General features: G+C 55.4%; 1 protein-coding gene across 15 annotated transcripts in view; it reads left to right on the forward strand.

The window, feature by feature from the left end:
- Positions 1-17,382, forward strand: part of Kdm2b (lysine (K)-specific demethylase 2B) — a 111,093-nt gene extending 93,711 nt beyond the window's left edge. For 11 of the 15 annotated variants that reach the window (XM_005403116.2, XM_005403119.2, XM_013503691.1 and 8 more), the window contains 10 exons: positions 3,237-3,380; positions 4,374-4,460; positions 4,589-4,858; positions 5,030-5,140; positions 5,704-5,742; positions 5,855-6,534; positions 7,084-7,247; positions 7,324-7,485; positions 8,153-8,371; positions 16,144-17,382. In XM_005403116.2, the coding sequence (XP_005403173.2) occupies positions 3,237-3,380; positions 4,374-4,460; positions 4,589-4,858; positions 5,030-5,140; positions 5,704-5,742; positions 5,855-6,534; positions 7,084-7,247; positions 7,324-7,485; positions 8,153-8,371; positions 16,144-16,325 (2,058 nt within the window). In that variant the 3' untranslated portion in view covers positions 16,326-17,382. The remainder of the gene's footprint in view (positions 1-3,236; positions 3,381-4,373; positions 4,461-4,588; positions 4,859-5,029; positions 5,141-5,703; positions 5,743-5,854; positions 6,535-7,083; positions 7,248-7,323; positions 7,486-8,152; positions 8,372-16,143) is intronic. The other 4 variants (XM_005403117.2, XM_005403120.2, XM_005403122.2 and 1 more) reach the window with 2 other exon arrangements.
- The last annotated feature ends 2,058 nt before the right edge of the window (positions 17,383-19,440 follow it).

Raw genomic sequence — 19,440 nt, forward strand, 5'->3', positions numbered from 1 at the left:
GCTTTGCCACTGAGCTAAATCCCCAGCCCCCATCATATTGTGCTTTTGATTTGCATTTCTCTAATGATGACTGACAGCACCTTGTACTTGTTGGTCATTTGTATATTTTTGGAGAAATGTTGCAACTTCTTTGCTCATTCTTAATTGGGTTTTTATGGTGTTCCGTTGTGAGGTTGTAGAAGTTCTTATATTCTAGTTGTTAACCCCCAAGATTCAGCACAGATTATTGTCTGGCCTGTGTACATTTTTCTGGAGAAGAGGGTCTGTGTGATCCTTTGGATTCAGACAGGATCTTAAGGAGCTTATCTGGAGACTATTGGTTTGGACAGGTGTCACCTAAAACCTGCGACTATCTTTTGTCCTCGCCCTGGTGCCCAGGGCCCAGTTATAGTAAACCTTTGTGCTTGGCCACCTTGCCTTTGCAGCTCTGGTGCCTGGCACATGGGCCGTGCTGGCAGGAGTAAACCTGTCTCCTGCCCACTCCCACCCCTCAGGCTTCTTCAGCCAGCTGGTCCTCCTCTTGCCAGCCTTCTGTACCTGCCCCACCGGCCCAGGTTCTCCCTGCAGCCTTCCTACCTGCTGTGCACATCTCCCTTCTTTGCTGTCTCCCCTGATTTCATCCACTGGCTTGGCCCCCTCCCCTCCAGCACCTCTGTAGCAGCTTTGCCCCTGGTGCCCTCTTCTGCCACCTGGCCATCTCAGAGTCTGTGTCCTGAGCCCAGACGCTCCTTTTGCCACCAGGGCTGCCTGCCCCCACGCACCTCCAGTTCCAGGCCGCTGCTACACACCCAGGCTGAGCTTGTCCTGAGCAGACCACTTGGGCCTTGCTCACCTGGAGTTCCTTTCCTTCCGCCTTTCTTGTCCTCCGAGCCCTCAGAAATTGGCCTTGCTGCTTCGGATTACACGTGAACACAACTTTTCATCTCACATTCTTGGATCTCAGTGAGTTATATCTCTGTCTTCCTGCACACTTGGAGGAGAACAGCTGTCTCCTCACTTCACACCCCTCTTAGTACCTTGTACTGGGCATTAGCAGATGTTGTCAGGTGTTTGTCGAATGGTTGATCGCTCTCTTACCTTCAGTGTTCCGTGTGGATCCAGATGTCAGTGCCACTGTGTGGCCTTTTCCACTTACAGCGAAGCATATCCCAGCTTGTTTGAAGCACCTTTGAAGCGGTTCAGTAAAACCCGTACCTGTGCTGCTTTTGCGTTCTGTACTGACCAGGCCGGGTGGCCAAGTGAGCAGGGGGCACAGACCTGATCTTGGGCTCTGCCATCAGATTGGGTGGTCTTGGAGCCTCTTTATGGTCTTAAAATCACGAGGACCCCAAAGTGTCCTTGTTAATGTAGGTTATTTACTTATTATCTACTGTATTATTTGGGGGGGGTTGGTTACCAGGAATTGAACTCAGGACCTTGCACTTGCCAGCCAGGCACTGCATCACTGAGCTATATCCCTGGCCCTGAATTTTTACAATATTTTAAATTCATTTTGAGAATAACAAACCCATTACATGTCTTTTATTTTTATTTTATTTATTTGTTTTTTGTCTTTTTGAGACAGGGTCTCGCTATGCAGTTCAGGCTGGCCTTGAGCTCACTTTGTAGCCCAGGCTGATCTCGAACTTGCAAAGATCCTCCTACCTCAGCCTCCCAAGCGCTGGGATTACAGAAGTGCACCACCACACGCAGCCATTACATGTCTTTTAAATGAAGATAAAGCATTTTTATAGGAACCAACTCCAAAGTAAAATAGAGGAAGAATGACTGCTTTGTCTTTGTAAATCTCTTGCAGCTAGCTCATTGGAAAGGATCTGGGTTTCCACATCTGCTTCTTTGTTCAGTCCATGCTAGGTTGTTTTGGAGGAGGTAGAGGAGAGCCCAGACTCCATAGATAGGCATTGGACCGGGAGGCATGCGGGAGAAGTGCATGTGGATACGCAGCCCCCAGAACTTAGCAGGTGGCAGCTTCTTAAAGGCCAGTTGAAGGTGGGACCCAAAATTACGGGTGAGCTTTTCATGCTGCTGCCTTAGAAGCATCAGTTTGAGCTCTTGGTCATGCAGGGAGCTGTAACACTATGCATCGGTCATCTGGAAGATGTTGGCGTTGGCTCACTGAAGATTTTCCAGTATTGGTGCTGGTACTGTGTGTGTGTATATACAGATCTGTGTACATGTATGCACGTATATAGATACAAAACGCTATCTTTTGTTCACTAATCAGAAAAGCTTCGGTAAGACTTCTAGTTCATAGTGGCTTGTATCAGTTTCCCAAACTTCTCATCTTCCTTCAAATACTTGAATTTTATCATTTCCACCAAGTACTATCAGTTGTTTTTCTGGAAATGACAGGTTTGCTTCTGTTGTCTTCAAAAAAATATGCCAGTGCCAACGGCTTTTCTCAGTTGTTCTTTCGAGTGACGGAGGCTGTGTGGAGGTGGTCCGCCGAGCTCACAGCGTGCGCAAGTGCTGCGCTTGCACTTCCTGTGTGGAAGGGTGTGTGCTCAAGGGTCAGGGCCTCCATGAAATTAATATAATTCAGGACCCTCTTCAGGCAAACTGGGGATCTCTGTGGTGTGCGTGGGGCTCCGAGCACCAGTGGGGCAGCCGCTGTCGTCCAGTGGTGAGCCAGCAGTTTCAGCCCCCAGAGCTGCGCAGCGTCAGGGCAGACACCAGCCCATGGGGAGGGCAGGTTGTGGCTTCCTCTTCCTCTGAAGACAGCCCTACCTGGGGAGGGCTGCTCCCTGCCAGCGTGATGAGCCCACCCCTCCGTGGGTCTAGGCCAGGCTCCCACTCCAGCTCCTTCAGGTCTTTTCCAAGTGGAGATCCTGCCTGGTGGCACATTTAGTCCTGACTCCCTTCCCTCCCTCACAGCCGGCCCTGGCCTTCCTGGCCTGTGATCCCCTCCTGCCTGTTCATCTATCCGTTCTGTCACTCACTTTGTCTGCCTCCCTCCACCAAAACGCGGGCTCAGGCTGGTGGGCATTGTAACCGTATTCCTGGCTCTCATGGAGTACCTGCTGCGTAGAGGTCCCAGCCTGGTAAGCGTGTGAATGAAATGTGCCAGCGCCAGGCTGTGCCGTCTCCCTACAGGCTCAGGACAAAGCTTCGAGTCTCTGACCTGGTCCCCAGGGTGTGTCGTCCATGTCATCCCGTCCCATCGTCCGTGTCGTGTTTGTCCTTCTGTCCCATCCTGTCCCCACCCCCGCTGACTCGCGTGTCTCCTGGCTCCTCAGCCAGTGCTGCCCCACACCGCCGTGTGCCTTGTGTGTGGCGAGGCGGGGAAGGAGGACACAGTGGAGGAGGAGGAAGGCAAGTTCAACCTCATGCTCATGGAGTGCTCCATCTGCAATGAGATCATCCACCCTGGATGCCTGAAGGTGAGCGGTCCCCGGGCCTCTGGTGCTGCTGACCTGGGGTGAGGTCCCTGCCCTGCAGACTGTGGGGCGGCAGGGGCGACGTGGTGCAGCGCAGCTGGCTGGATCTCAGAGAACTGAGTCTGGGGCTTCCGTATCGCATGGTGGGCCCAGAGCAGTCAGAGTTTGGAACGGTGTCCCTGAGAGACTGAACTCGACACCACCACTTTCCAGAACCTCAGAGCTTGGCATCTCCGGAGGTGGAGAACACAGGCTGTGTGCCAAGCAGAGCCCCAGTGGGGCTGCTCAGTGGAGTCCTGCCTCCTAGCTTCTGGGAGAAGAGGGCCTGGGCCAGGGAGGACGATCCCGAATGTCATGCAGCTGCTTGCCTGTCCCTCTGCACCAGGAACCGGTTCCTTTGGTGTGCTCAGGGCAGGGCTGCCTTGTGGTGATCTCTCTGCCTGCCCGGTGCTGACAGCAGGTTCTGCCTTGGAAGGAAGAGTCCACCGTGGCCAGCATATCTCCTACCCTGAGAGAATGTGGGGGGCGGGTGGCCCAGGAGGGCACTCTGGCTCACCAGCTGCAACAGGGAGGTGGTGGGTTTGAGCCTCACTCCCCCATCCCGGCCTACCAAGGACAGCCTCGCTGCTCCAAAGAGCTGCTGTGGCTCCAGCCCTTCCCATTGCAATCGCCCAGACTGCAAGTGACGAAATCTATGTTGGGTCCTTTCTGTGTGCTGGGCCCTGAGCTGACTGCTTTCCCAGATCCCTTGCTGAATTCTTCCAGGCCCGGGGAGGTGGCCTGTTCAGCCCCGTCTCATAGATCAGGGCACTGGCCCGTGGCTAGGGATATCCCAGCCAGAAGGTCCAGCATTGGACCTGAGTTATACGTCTCAACAACTGTGCAGCTGTGTTTTCTTTTGGTTGGAAATGGGATGGACACGGCCCTGGAGACCCTGTGCCCTCCAGGCCCGGGCCGGCACCCCTCCCTGCCATTGAGTCGCGCCTGTCCTTGCAGATTAAGGAGTCAGAGGGTGTGGTCAACGATGAGCTTCCAAACTGCTGGGAGTGTCCGAAGTGCAACCATGCCGGCAAGACAGGGAAAGTGAGTGCGGCCCAGGTCCAGGCGGGGGCAGGCGTGGGCCTTGCGGGACCAGCCTGGCGGGGGTCAGGCGGGGCGCGGCAGCGGGCACGTCCAAAGGTATAAGTCGGGTTGTTCCTTCTCCCTTTTTGGCCTACAAGCAAAAGCGTGGCCCCGGCTTTAAGTATGCCTCCAACCTGCCCGGCTCCCTGCTCAAGGAGCAGAAGATAAACCGGGACAACAAGGACGGGCAGGAGCCAGCCAAGCGGAGGAGCGAGTGCGAGGAAGCTCCGAGGCGCCGGTCGGACGAGCACCCGAAGAAGGTGCCGGCAGACAGCATCCTGCGCCGCAAGTCGGACGACGTGCACCTGAGGAGGAAGCGGAAGTACGAAAAGCCCCAGGAGCTGAGTGCACGCAAGCGGGTATGCAGGGCGGCAGCGGGAGGGGCGGCCTGGCTGGACCCGTGGGGTGGGGGGTGGGCAGCGCGGGGATCCTGGCCTCTGGCTGCCCTGAGCAGGTCCCCAAGTCCTGAGAGCCCGGCCCCAGAGAACAGGGGGAATCCCAGCGAGTCACTGCTCTTCCCACCCCTTTAGGCCTCGACGCTGCAAACGTCCCCCGGTTCCTCTCACCTCTCGCCGAGGCCCCCTCTAGGCAGCAGCCTCAGCCCCTGGTGGAGATCCAGTCTCACTTACTTCCAGCAGCAGGTGCTCCCACGCCCCACCCGCCTGCCTGGGCCTGGGGACCTGAGTCCCGGGCTGTCCCCACCGCGCCCCCCAACCCCGCGCAGCCCCCGGGCCTGGCCCTGGCCATAGCAGGCTGAGCCCCAAGGAGAGCGGAGTCTGAAGTTGCCCCTGGGAGGAACCTCAGCATCCTGCGGCCGGGCTCCGCCCACTGGCCTTGCCGTCACCGGCCACAAGGTGGCACCTGGAACTGCTGCGTTCCAGCAGCTCTGGTGGGCCAGAATGCCTGCAGGTCTGTGCTCCAGCCCCTGGCGGGCCAGCGGAGCCAGGCTGAGGTGATGGCGCCTGCAGGCTGTGGGTCTGGCGGGTGGGAGTCAGCGGGCGGGAACCCTCAAGTCCTCCTCCTCAGGCCTCCTTGAAAGCAGCAAGCAAGGTCTGCGTTTGCCAGTCAGAGGGGAGGAGATGGCACTTGGGGGTGGTTCCCCTCCAACCCTGCTGTAGCCTGGGCCCGTGGTGGGTGTGGGGTAGAGGGGACCACACTGCATGAGCCTGGGAAGCAAGCTCTGCACCCTTTTTTCCCACAACAGCTGAAGCCTGGCAAAGAAGATAAGCTTTTCAGGAAAAAGGTACCGTCCTCCCCTCCCCCCTCCCCCCGGGCCCCGGGCCGTTCTCATCTGTGGCGCCTGGAGTGGGCACTGCATGCTGACCGAGGGCTTCCCGCCTGTCCCTCTGTTGCAGCGAAGGTCCTGGAAGAACGCCGAGGACCGGATGCCACTGGCCACCAAGCCCCTCCGGCGCTTCAAGCAGGAGCCAGAGGATGACTTGCCTGAGGCGCCCCCGAAAAGCAGGGACAGCGACCACTCGCGCTCCAGCTCCCCCACCGCGGGGCCCAGCACCGAGGGGGCTGAGGGCTCGGAGGAGAAGAAGAAAGTGAAGATGCGCCGGAAACGGCGGCTTCCCAACAAGGAGCTGAGCAAGGAGCTGAGCAAGGAGCTCAACCACGAGATCCAGAAAACAGAGAGCAGCCTGGCCCACGAGAACCACCAGCCCATCAAGTCGGAGCCCGAGAGTGAGAACGAGGAGCCCAAGAGGCCGCTGGGCCTCTGTGAGCGCCCCCACCGCTTCAGCAAGGGGCTCAACGGCACACCCCGGGAGCTGCGGCACCCGCTGGGCCCCGGCCTGCGCAGCCCACCCCGCGTCATCTCCCGGCCCCCGCCCTCTGTGTCCCCACCCAAGTGCATCCAGATGGAGCGCCACGTGATCCGGCCGCCCCCCATCAGCCCTCCACCTGACTCGCTGCCCCTGGACGACGGGGCAGCCCATGTCATGCACAGGGAGGTGTGGATGGCCGTCTTCAGCTACCTCAGCCACCAAGACCTGTGTGTGTGCATGCGGGTCTGCAGGACCTGGAACCGCTGGTGAGGGCCTGTGCTGGCTCAGGTCACTGGGTTGTGGCCCAAGATGGCCCATGCGTGGCTTGTGTCCCCACTTGAGTCACGGCACTTTCCCGTGAACCCTGGTAGAGCTTCGGTGTCCCCCAGCGTCTAGGGAGATGGCCCTGCCTGTCTGCGGCTGTCAGAGGCCACGCCTGTTTGCTTTTCTTGTGTGGCTCCCTGTGAGCAAAGGCAGCCACAAGTGGAGGCCTTGTCTTCAGAGTGGGCCTAGGTTAGGGTCAGGGGTGCTGCTGGGCTTCATCCCTGGCTTGGCATCTCCCCAAGCCCCAGCCGAGGTGTAGGAGCGGGTGGTGCCTGCTCCTGGAGGGACATCCTGGAGGTGTCCTACGGCTCATGGGAAGTCCTGGGCGGGGGCAGGTGCCGGCCCCTGCTGCTGGGGGCCACAGCCGTCAGAGCAGAGGCGCCCGTGAGGGGCACAAGGCCTCTGAGGCTGGCGGGTGAGGGAAGCCGGCACAACTGAGCGGGGGCTCCCCAGTGAGCCCCACCTCTGACGGTGTCTCTCCCGCCGCCCAGGTGCTGTGATAAGCGGTTGTGGACCTGCATCGACCTGAACCACTGCAAGTCCATCACGCCCCTGATGCTGAGTGGCATCATCCGGCGCCAGCCCGTCTCCCTTGACCTCAGCTGGACCAACATCTCCAAGAAGCAGCTGAGCTGGCTCATCAACCGGCTGCCTGGTGAGCGCTGTGTGGGGCTGGAGCATGGGAGAGCAGGGCTGAGCCCCCGCTGACCCTGCCGCGCCTGTCTCCACAGGCCTCCGAGACTTGGTGCTGGCGGGCTGCTCGTGGATCGCGGTCTCGGCGCTCTGCAGCTCCAGTTGTCCGCTGCTCCGGACCCTGGATGTCCAGTGGGTAGAAGGGCTCAAGGACGCCCAGATGCGGGATCTCCTGTCACCACCTACGGATAACAGGCCGGGTAAGTCGCCATGCTGTGGCTGTGCCGGGGGCCTCAGCTGCACCCAGACTGGTGCTGGCGCCCTGCGCCTGATCTGGCCTCGGCCCTTCTCTGAAGGCTGCGGCCCAGAGTCCTCGCCTGCCCTGCTGTCTCTGGGTGCGCAGGGCTCCGCTCTACGCACGGGGGCTCTGCCCGGGGCGCGACTGTGCCCCCGTGCTCTTGCTGGCTCTGGGACTCCTTGAACGCGGGGGGCGGGGGGCGGCTGGGGCGTGGTGTGGCCCTGGGTCAGCTGCCCGTGCCCGGCCCTGCCCACAGCTGAAGCGGTAAGTGGAGGCAGGGGTGTGGCTGGTGGCTGCTGAGGGGAGTGTGTATCAGAGTTTGTAGAGTCTGATTTTTCTGGAGAATCTGGACGTCTGACTTTGGATTCGAATCTTGTGATTTCTAGATGTTAGAATTCTGACGTGGGGGGAGCATTTCATGGCTAAGTGAAATCCTTAACCTTAGGCGTTCAGTCCGTGGGCTGCTTAGGGTGTCCCATGAGTCTTTTTTTTTTTTTTTTTTTTTTTTTGCGGTACTGGGGATCGAACTCACGACCTCAGGCTTGCTAGGCGGGCGCTTATGCCACTGAGCTATATCCCCAGCCCTGTCCCATCAGTCTGACGGCCGCCCCTGTCCTGCTGCCCCCCAGGTCAGATGGACAATAGAAGTAAGCTCCGGAACATCGTGGAGCTGCGCCTGGCAGGCCTGGACATCACGGACGCGTCCCTGAGGCTCATCATCCGCCACATGCCCCTGCTCTCCAAGCTGCACCTCAGTTACTGTAACCACGTCACCGACCAGTCCATCAACCTGCTCACTGCAGTCGGCACCACCACCCGGGACTCCCTGACTGAGATCAACCTGTCAGGTGCGCGGTACCCCTCTGTGTGTTCCGTGGTCACCGTGCTGAGTGCTAGACGGGCCCGGGAACGGGGCGGCCTGGTCAGAGGTGAGGCGTGTGTGACACGTGTCTCTGTTCCTATTGCAGTAATCGCTACCAAAAGCAGCATTGATAGTGTTGAGCGCGTGCTCGGGTCCAGGGAGCAGCTGCTGGAGGCGGGGGTGTGGGTGGAGTGCAAGGACGCTTGGCAGCAGGGGCTGCGACAGTAGCTCACTGTGAACCCGGGCTGTGGGCAGGGTTCCCAGTGTGGCCAGCAGTCAGGTGGAAAGTCAGGCTCTGCCTTTGTGGGCGTCGCCTGCGCGCCCCTCACAGCCCTGCTGTCGGGCCTGCTGGAGAGAAGAAAGCCCACCGCTGATGCCACAAGCCTCACCTCTTTGCTGTCTGGTGGGCAGGAGTTGTCGTGAAGGACGTGGGCAGAGGTGGCGCCATCTGTCCTTAGCCGAGCCAGGGTGTCAGACAGCTCAGGTGGGCAGCATCCGGCTGTCAGGTTTGGTGCCGGGAGTCAAACTTAGGATCTTCCGCTTGCTAGGCAGGCGCTGTGCCGCTGAGCTGTATCTGTGGCCCGGGCCGTCATGTTTGGACGAGGTGAAAGGAAGAGAGAAGGCACTGATCGCTCTTCGTTTTAGCCTTTTTTTTTCCTTTTGAAAAATGACTGAATGTTAAAGGGCACCCTGGCCCCATGTGCTTCGTTTGACATGCGTCCCTGTGCGGTTTACCTGGTCGGGCTCCCACGTTCTTGAATTGTTTGCTGCCGCTGCAGCGCACAGTTGTGCCTGACGAACCTTTCGCTGGCGGGGCTGACCCACAGGCGGGTGGAGGAAAGGGAGGTTCCCTAGTGTCCCCAGCCCTGAGGCTCAGGGCATGGGCTGGCACTGGTGACAGAGCTGCCGTTTGGGAAGGGCGCGGAGGCCTCGGGGTGGTGGCGCCGCCCTGTCCCTGATGCCCTGGTGCAGCTGTGGCCCTGCCCTGCAGCGCGCCCGGGAGGAGCGCATGTGACCTCGCGCGCAGTGGGGCCCCCTGTTCATCGCTCACATACCGAGAGTTCTGCGTTGTGCAGAGCTGTGCAGGCTGAGATGTACAGTATCCACCTGCCTAAATGATCGCTTCCCTTTTTTTTTTTTTTTTTTTTTTTTTTGGTCTTTTTCAGACAGGGTTTCACTATGCACCTCAGGCTGGCCTTGAGCTCACTTTGTAGCCCAGGTGGGCGTCAAACTGGCAACGATCCTCCTGCCTCAGCCTTCTGAGTGCTGGGATTACAGGTGTGCGCCACCACACCCGGCTTAAATAATCACTTCTTGTTTTGTTTTCTCCTCCCATCAGTATAAGTGGTGGGGTGAACAATGTAGCCTGCCCCAAAACAGAAGGCACTCGACCTGTTTCAGGGTTCATAAACATGGTTGGAGGATCTGGTCTCAGGATAAACAGAGTTGCAATTCCAGCCGCTGCTATTCTGGTGGAATTTCCCCCTAAAAATATTTATTGGGCACCAAGGCCTCCTTGCCTCTTCTCGCCATCTGATCTCACCCCGCCAACTCTTGCGCTCTCTCCAGTATTTACTTCCATGTGTGTACGGAGTGGCGCTGCCGTGTCCACTCAGACACGTCTTTATTAAGTTGCTGTCACAGAACTTGAGGGGTCACTGCTGTTGTGTCCTCTCGTGCCTGCCTCTCCTCCCTGCATCTGCGCAGCTCTGGGTTAAGTCGCTAGTACTGGCTATGGCTGTGTAAGACGAGGCGCTGCCGAGCCGAATAGTGCCTCACGAGCGTGCTTCCTGCTGTGCGGGAGTCGGGTTTTGGTAGTTAGTAATTGCCCTGTTTCTGTTCGCTTCCAAGCTGTACAAGAGAATTGGATTTTCTTTCCCCTGCATGAGCTCACCTGCCCGACGACTGGCTTTTGGAGGAGGACTCGCCAGCCACCCCCTTTCTCCGCTGTGGGTGCTGCTCCCGGCTCACGCTGCTGCCGTCCCGCCACCCGTGAAGTCCCATCTGCCTCGCCCCTTGCTTAGTCCCCTGGTGCCTTGCGATGCGCATTGGAGGGAGGACGGGAAGCCCTTTCGTTGCACCCTCACCTTCAGCTTGGCAGGGCCCTAGCTGCGGCCCTGTAGTCTCACGGGGAGAGATGGCTCTGCTGTCTTCCACGTCTGGAGACATCTGGTCCTTCCTCTCCGTACCTCTGCTCCGCCGCTCACTGAGCGTTCGTAACTGCAAACTCTGCTTCTGCTTTTGATGATGAGCCTTGCTTTGAGCCTAATTTCTTTCTTTTTTAATTTTTATTTATTTATTTTTTTAAGACAGGGTGTCACCTATAGTCTAGGCTGGTCTTGCACGCACAGTGATTCTCCTGCCCCAGCTCCCAAGTGCTGGGATTACAGCTGTAGTTCGAGCCTAGTTTCATCTACCGTAGGAAATTCTCACGGGCTCTCTCAATCTGGAAACATGGGCAGTTCCTTTCATTCTTTTCTCTGTCTTCCTTTGGACTAGTCTTCTGATACCTTCTCTTTTTTCTCCTATTTTCTGCCTGTGTCTTTCCGCCATTTCCTAGCAGATTTCTTGCCTTGTCGTACAGCTCTTCCAGGGAGTTTCATTTCTGCTGCTGCACAGAGCCGCATGGAACGGTGGCTTGCCTCGGTGAGGAGTCGGATGTTGGCAGCTGCACGTGAGACGGTTCCACTTGGGTTTTTAATTTCCCAAGCTGCATTCTTCATCCGAGGCTGTCCCGAGAGGGGGAGCTGGGCAGGCGCTTGGATCTGCATGGGGAAACCTGGACAGCAGGCTTCCTCATCCTCAGGGAAGTCCTCCGCATGTTCTCCTTGCTCTCTAGAGTGTGGGCCGGGCTGCCAGTGTCCTGGGGCAAGGTAGGAGGAGCCCGCGTGGAGTGTCACTAGTTGCAGCGATTTTCCCTCAGCTCCCGCTTTGGAGTGGGCACTCCGCTTCCTGTCTAGAGACAGTCTCTTTCCGCCTCAGAAACCAAGCCCCGGGCTTGTGCCGAGACCTGGGCATCGCAGTGCTCTATCGGCAGGCTTTAGCCAGTCCTGTTTCTGACCCGTCTTCAGCCCTGCTTCCGGTGTACCTGTTGCTGCTGGGAAAGCAGCACTCTGTAGAATAAATCTGCTGCTCCTTTCTACTCTGCCACTGTAGGGGTAAGTTTTCTCCAGTCTAAATTGTTATCTCTTCTCTTGGCATTAATTTTGTTTTTGTTCTGAGAGTCTCATGTAGTTCAGAGTGATTTGAACTCACTGTGTAGCTCAGGCTGGCTTTAAACTTGCAGTGATCCTGCCTCAGCTTTCTGAATCCTGGGATTACAGGTGTGTGCCACCACACCCAGCTCTAGTAGTAACGTTTTTACCAATACAGTACTTTTTTATTGTGGCAAAGATAGGTAACATACAAGATTGACCAACTTAACAACTTCTGGGTATGTAATCCAATGTCACGAAACATTCAGTGTTACGCACCTGTCATCACTTTCCAGTTCAGAATGTTTTCATCACCTCTGACAGAGGCAGCTTCTACACCACGTGATCGTAACTCCTCAGTGCCCTGTCCTGGCTGTGCCTGACGATCTTGCTTCATTTCTCTGTTCCCAAGCCTTTGACTGTTGTAGCTACCTCATAGATACTTGCAGAAAGTGGAATCGTGTTGTCTGGGGACTGATGGGTGTATTGTCGTCAGGGTTCAACAGTGGGGTGGCCTGTTAGAATTTCCTTCCTTTTGTAAGGCGGAATAGCACCCTCCTGCATGTGCGTTCATTTTTGTTACATGTCCATCTGGTGGCAGACACTTGAGTTACTTCCACATGATGGCTGGTGCGGATGATGCTGTTAGGAACAGGGATATACCTACCCGTGTGCGTTCCTACTTCGAATTCTACGTGAGACTGCTGGGTCATACAGTCATTCTGTTTAACTTTAGAGAAAGCACCAAGCTGTCTTCTGTGACAGCTGAACCATTTTGCATTTCCACCAGCAGTACACAAGGGTTCCAGTTTCTCCATATTCTGGCCAGCACCTGTTTTTTTGAAACATCTTTGTGTATAGTACTGGGCATTAAACCCAGGGCCTTTGCATGGAACTACCATGCCAGCCCCGTTTTTGTTTTGTTATGGGACCTCTCACATTAAGGTGCTAAATTGATTGGCCAGGCTTGAACTCAAGATCTTGCCTCAGCCTCCCCAGAGGGCTCGGATTACAGGTGTGCTCAGCTCAAAAGTTACACATTTTTTTTAAAAAGTTAAAAATTTTGTTGAAGGCTTGGTGCGGTGATGTACGCCTGTAATCCCAGCACTTTGGAGGCTGAGGCAGAAGGATTGGCAGGAGTTGGAGGCCAGCCTGAACTGTATAGTGAAACCTTGTCTCAAAGACATACATACATAAATTTTGTTGAGCCAGGTATGCTGCTGCACGCCTGTAATTCCAACATTTGAGAGGCTGAGGCAGGAGGATTGCTGAGAATTCAAGGCCAGCCTGGACTACAGAGTGAGATCCTTCCAAAAAAAATTGTCACTTATTCCTCTCACTCTCCTTTTTGTGTTTTTGGTGTCACATCAGAAACCATTACCAATCTAATGTCATAAAGATTGTCTCTTGTGTTTTCTTCTTTTTTAAAAAAAATCTTTCAGTGACTGTCTTGTGTTTTCTTCTGAGGTTTGGCTTTTTTTTTTTGGTACGGGGAATTGAACTCAGGACCTCAAGCTTGCCAGGTAGGCACTGTGCCACTCAGTTGTATCCCTGGCCCTTGAGTTTTATAGTATAGTCCTAAGTTTTGGAATCATTTGGAGTTAATTTTTGTACATGGTATGTGGCAGGGGTCTATTTTCATTCTTCAGCACGTGAACATCGACTTTCCCATCACCTTTGGTGTAAATGCCATCTGTTCAGTGGTAGTTTTGGAGGGGGTGACTCACTGTGTAGTTCAGGATGGCGTTGAACTTGCTATGAAGCCCAGTCTGGCCTTAAACTACCGCCTGGCTAAGGGTGAGATCTTACAGTTTCCTGTACAGAAGATTGCATCACCTTCCAGGCGCTGGTGGCCTATGGCCTGGAATCTCAGGTACTTGGAAGACTGAAGCAGGAGGATCAAAAGTTCAGGCCTTCCTGAGCAACGTATAAGTGAGACCCTGTCTCAAAATAAAGGTGCTGGCAATGTAGCTCGGTGGCAGAGAGTCTCAGCACTGCCATCTGCAAACAGATAATTTATTTTTCTTCATCATACATGTCTTTTTCTTTTTAATACTTTGATCTGTCTAGAACTTAATTTTGTCTTTTTTTTTTGCGGGGGGGGTGGTCTTTTTGAGGCAGGGTCTCGCTATGCAGTTCAGGCTGGCCTTTAGCTCACTTTGTAGCTTGTAGCCCAGGCTGGTCTCGAACTCGCAACGATCCTTCTGCCTCAGCCTCCCAAGTGCTGGGATTACAGGCGTGCGCCACCACGCCCGGCTTAGAACTTATTTTTTGTTATCAGGTGAAAGTTCATCTTTACTGTGGACTCTACTGTTTGAAGTTTGTAATTCCTAACTGTGGTCCTTTCCTTGAGGATCTGTTTTTTACTACTACAAAAAACGAGAAAAACGGTTTGCAGCAAGGACAGGTCCTGGATGACTGGTGGACAGACGTGGTTTCTGAGGGTAACCTCCCGGCCTGGGACCCCTGGACGCAGAGTCATACAAGGGACAGGAGTGTTGCCTGGCTGCAGGGTCAAAAACTGAGCCTGGAGCCTACGGGCCTTTAACTTACCAGAGCCCTGTGCATGAAGATTTCCCATACCACCAATTTTATATTTTGAACATTTTTAGACAGAAAAACTGTAAAACAGCACAGCGAACTCATTTGTGTCTTCCACAGCAGGTGTGAACACCGTGTGTGGTGCATTCGCTCTGTCCTGCCTGTGCCTTTTCTGTTTGGAGATTTGAAGGTGGCAAACCCCACTTCACCCCTGTACCCCCGTATGAGCTCCCCTGTGCGCAGCTATCGTGGAATAAGTACACCTGCTGTAGAGTAGCACGGTGCTGTCTGCTCCACAGCATGCAGAGAAGGACCAACTGTGCCCTGCTCCTTCAGTGAGACTGAAGCGGGGGAAGCTTACCAAGAGATGATTCAAAAGACAACCTGTGGTGGGCGTGGTGGCACCCACGGGTAATCCCAGCACTTTGGGAGGCTGAGACAGGAGGACTGCCACGAGTTTGAGGCCAGCCTGGGCTACATAATGAGTTTGAGGCCAGTCTGACCTGCATAATAAGACCCTGTCTCAAAAAGCAAAAGAAAAACAGGCCACCTCTCATGTTTTCCTCCACCCTAAGATTGGGTTAAGTTATGATCTCTTTTGTTTTGAGATAGGGTCTCGCTGTGTAGCCAGCTAGCCTCCAACTCGAGGCTCCGAAGCACAGGTGTTACAGGTGTGTGCCATTCCACCCCACTCAAGTTAAGTTGTAATGAAGTTATAATCTTAACTGCAAAAGTTGAATGATGAAGGACGTTATGTAATGCTAGCATTCAGTTTCTTCAGAAAAATCCCTGCCCTGTAACTTAATACTTGATTGGGGGGTGGGACTGGGAATGGAACCCAGGACCTTTGCATTTGCACTTAGTTACTTCTGCAGCCCTTTGTTTAATATATATTTTGGGGGCTGGGGATTTAGCTCAACGGCAAAAGCGCCTGCCTGGCAAGCGCAAGGTCGTGAGTTCGGTTCCCGGTACCGGAGAAAAACCAAAAAAAAAATATATATATATATTTTGATACAGGGTCTCTCAAACTTGTGATTCTCCTGCCTCAGCCTCCCAGAGTGCTAGAATCACAGGTATGTGCCAGTGTGCCCAGTTATACTTGATACATTTTAAATAGAAACGGGATAGGGACTTTGCCAGTATAAGATCCAGTTATCCCTTACATTTTCATTTCACTTGTCACTCTTCCCTGTGACAGCTGGGCCACATACTGAATAGGTCTTTCCCTGTTATCAGCTGTCCTCAGAAGAGGGGCTGGGGATGGAGAGCAGCCTGGGTTCGGGTCCATTCCCGCCACTGCCTGCCCTCAAGTTCTCAGTGAGCAAGCGCCACTCCCAAGCAGGCCTGTCAGCCTGGGCCTGGGTAGCACCGTCAGCCTCTAGGATTGGTGTGTTGGCCCCATGGTATCATTTGGTTTGTTCACTGTCCCATTTCTCCAGGGAACTCCAGGCGAGGGCCAGGGGCTCATTTAGATGCAGGTTACACGTTTTTGGCAAGGACAGGTCCCGGATGACAGGTGGACAGACGTGGTTTCTGAGGGTAACCTCCCGGCCTGGGACCCCTGGACGCAGAGTCATACGAGGGACAGGAGTGTTGCCTGGCTGCGGGTTCAAAAACTGAACCTGGAGCCTACGGGCCTTTCAGCCAGACTGCTGACCCTGCAGAAGCGTGCTTAGGAGGGCAGCAAGGTGGCCTCGGCAGCAGCAGACAGGCAAACTGCTTGCCAGGGTTGCCGTCCTGTGGGGGCAGACAGGACACCTTGTACGCTGAGGCGGCCTCACGCCATGCGTGGTTCTCACGTGGGCCTCAGCCCCCCACGTGCTCGGTGAGCCCCTAGTGTACTGTGCGATTCGTGGCTGGAACCTGACCTCATTCAGGGTGCTCTTGAGCAGTCGCACACCCTCTAAGGCACCGGGGCCGGGAAACCTCTAGCACGCTCTGGCCTAGCTCGGTCACCAAGCACTGGGCCTGGGGCCTGTGGGCTCCGAGCCTTCCCCCTCATGTCGTTTCCTCTTCCCTACAGACTGCAATAAAGTCACTGATCAGTGCCTGTCCTTCTTCAAGCGCTGTGGGAATATCTGTCACATTGACCTGAGGTACTGCAAGCAAGTCACCAAGGAGGGCTGCGAGCAGTTCATCGCCGAGATGTCCGTGAGTGTCCAGTTCGGGCAAGTGGAAGAAAAACTCCTGCAAAAACTGAGTTAGTCCAAGGACAAGTGTGTAAATACGGGGCGGGTGGGGGTGGCGGGCAGGGAAAGACTTTACAGCCACCGAGGGCTTTGTCTCCCCCTGGAACTCGGGACCGCAGACAACAGAACGATTCCATTTGCAAGTGTCCCCGGGAGAGGCTGCCCCCCGCTCATGGAGCGAGCGAGCCGGGTGCCTGCTTGGCCTCTGCCTGGCCACCACGCTGCTCCCGGGCCCACTGCAGGCGGCCTCGGGAGGAGACGCTGCGGTCGGGAGAGGACGCTCTGGAGGAACTGGCGCGTGGGCTCGGGTTGGTGTCCTTGGTGGTGGTTTTGTTTGGACACCCAATTCCTTGCAAGGTCAAGGGTTTTGGTGTCAACATAATATGGACCACACACCACATCTGCTGCCATCCTGACACGTTTTGGTTTTGTTACATCTTACATTATGCAGAACTATTTTTGTACAAATTGTTTAAAAGTTATTTATGCAAGGTTTGAATGCATACCAGTGTGTTTATTGTTTTGAGATTGCCAACCTTCCTGGTTTCCTTCAGGGAGGAGAGAGCGTAACCTGCACTTCATCAGCACAGATGCGCCCAGGCCTGAGCCGGCGGCGAGGCCTTCCGCTTAAAAGCATGTTTAGCCAGAGGCCGGAGCCCGCTGCGCCACCGGGAAGTCACACGAGCATGTTGTGGATAGGTCTAAGTCATAGTCAGAGTAAGACACGTTGCCAAGTTTCTTCCATAGAGAATTCACCTTTTTCTTAAGATTTTAAAAGTGAAACTCCAGCCTTTGCACTCAGGAGAGGATTGCTCCAGCATGAGCTCTTTACTTCATGTCAACCTAGTTCATCCCGTGAGTCAAGGAGTAGAATAAACACGCCCACGAGGTGGTTCTTTTCCTTCGGTTCTCTCCTTTGAAGCGAGTGAGTTCTCATTTAGGTTCGTGAACTGGCTGTTCGCTAGTTGTGAAGTTCTGCATTCTTAAGTGCCATTGTCTCTGGTGGTGTTTCCTAGACCTTCCCCCACGCGGTTTTACCTTTGTTAAATTTGTATAAACAATTGTACAAAAAACCTCTCACGGTCTTGGGGGTTTTTGTTGCAGAGAGGACTAGGGTTTAACGGAGGCCCAGCACTAGCGAGTACAAGGAGACGACACAGGGCCGTCTCCCCCGAGAAACGCTCCGCCCCGGGGGCACGGTCTGCCTTTCCTTCAGCAGAGGTCTGTGTCTGGGCACCACTCAGACGGCCACACGGAGAGACGTGGGGCCGCCCGCGGGCACCCCCTGGCACCACCCTCCCTTGAAGTTCCCCACGGGCAGGGTTGTGGTGGGCGAGAAGGCTCTCGTCCGCGGTGACTTCCCTAGGTGGCGGACACAGAAAGTAGTGACAAGTAATTTCAGATCACAGACTGTTTCTAGCCGGGGCCTCTGACCACCTACTCACGTACACAAACACTGCTCCAGGGAGTGTGAAGATGCAGCAGATAACCATTTTCTTTTCTGTAATCAAAGGCAACATAAGACCTCGGCCCTGAGGAGCCAGCCCCTTGTAACTTCGGCTTCTGCATCTGCCCATTATGTTCTTGTGCTGGCAAAACGGTCTTACTAAAGTAGTACGGCCGGGCGCGGTGGCGCATGCTGGTAATCCTAGCACTGGGAGGTGGAGGCGGGAGGGTCGCTGAGAGTTTGAGGCCAGCCTGGGACGCACACAGTGAGTTTAAGGCCAACCTGAAACACATAGCAAGACCCTGTCAGAAAAAAAGTGTGAAATCAAATCCCTTCTGAAGTTACGCCTCCTAGTGTAAATCCAGACCCTTTTGAACGCAGACTAACGCTGGATCCCCGACTCAACGCTGTAGTTGTAAGACTGCGCTTAGCTTCCGAGGCCCGATGTCGGTCGTGCAGAGGCCTTGCCTGCGTGGTTGCCTCCCACCTGGAAACACCTAAGGGTCATTGTTGTTCTCCGGTGAATGGTGCCCTTGGGCACTTGTTAGTGGCCTGCACGGAGACTTCGCGTGCGGGCAGGCCAGGGAGGGCAGGCCAGTCTCTGACTGTGTGTGCGGCCCGAAGCACACAGGCAGCCTAGGAGGGGCTCCAAGGCTGGGTGTCCAGGCCACAGGGACGCGCAGTGGAGTAGAGACAGCGTATCTCCACAGGAGGCCATCGTGGTAGAGGGCAGAGGTGAGCTCCCGCTGAGGTCACACGGCAGGGCAAGGCCACTTTCAAGCCTGACGCTTTGCGCGGCGAGCTTCAGGTGCGGCCAGCCGGAGCCTCGTGGCCACGCCTGCTGAGTGCAGTCAGGCTTTGCAGCCCAGAGAAGGGGAGAGACTCCGCTCCTTCCCCAGGGGCCTGGAGGCTGCAAAGGAAGACACGATGCCCCAGATGACACCCTCTGTGCTTACGAGGGCCGGGACAAGGTGACGTCACTGTTCCAGCACGGGCCTTCCGAGTCCCACCCGGCGCGCCACCTATTTGCACAGTGGGCATGAAGAGGCACCGCCTGCCGGTGACAGCAGCTTCCGGTGGAGATGTTCACCCTCTGCCAGATAAGTCAGCTCTGTCCCCGGACAGCAAAATCCGCGGGTGCCTAGGTAGGGACTTAGTCCCTCTCTGAGATGGCGTTGTGTCTGCACGTGGCGTGCGCACACCTTTGGGGCACGTGGGGACGTATCCTTCATAGCACAGTGGATGGAACCCAGGGCCTCAGGTGAGCTAGGCGAGGTGTCCACACCAAGCTGCATCCGGGCCCTTCTGTGGGCTCCTTCACGTCATCTCCCCAACTGCGCACCTGCCGCCATGTCCGCGCCGTGAAAGTCGTTGGGACACGTACTTAGAATGCTGAGAGACAAGTACGCAGACAAGTTTAGTCCAAGTTTTTTGGATGACTTCCGGCCCTCCCTGGTGGAACCCACAGCTGAGGACCCACAGAGGCAGAGAGCTGTCCCTGCGCCGTCACGCCGCCACGCTGCCTGCTCCCTCGATCAGGAGGACTTCGGGCGTAACGCCAGTTTCGTCCTAAAGGCACAGTATTGTGGGTGCATAATACCTATGTTTATTTAAAATATTTCTGTTGATGGGTTAGTAATTCTAATGAGTTTTATATTAAACAATGAGTACTTAACAAAAAAAT

This window comes from Chinchilla lanigera, unplaced genomic scaffold, assembly GCF_000276665.1.
Source record: "Chinchilla lanigera isolate Chin_1 unplaced genomic scaffold, ChiLan1.0 scaffold00081, whole genome shotgun sequence".
Lineage (NCBI taxonomy): Eukaryota > Metazoa > Chordata > Mammalia > Rodentia > Chinchillidae > Chinchilla > Chinchilla lanigera.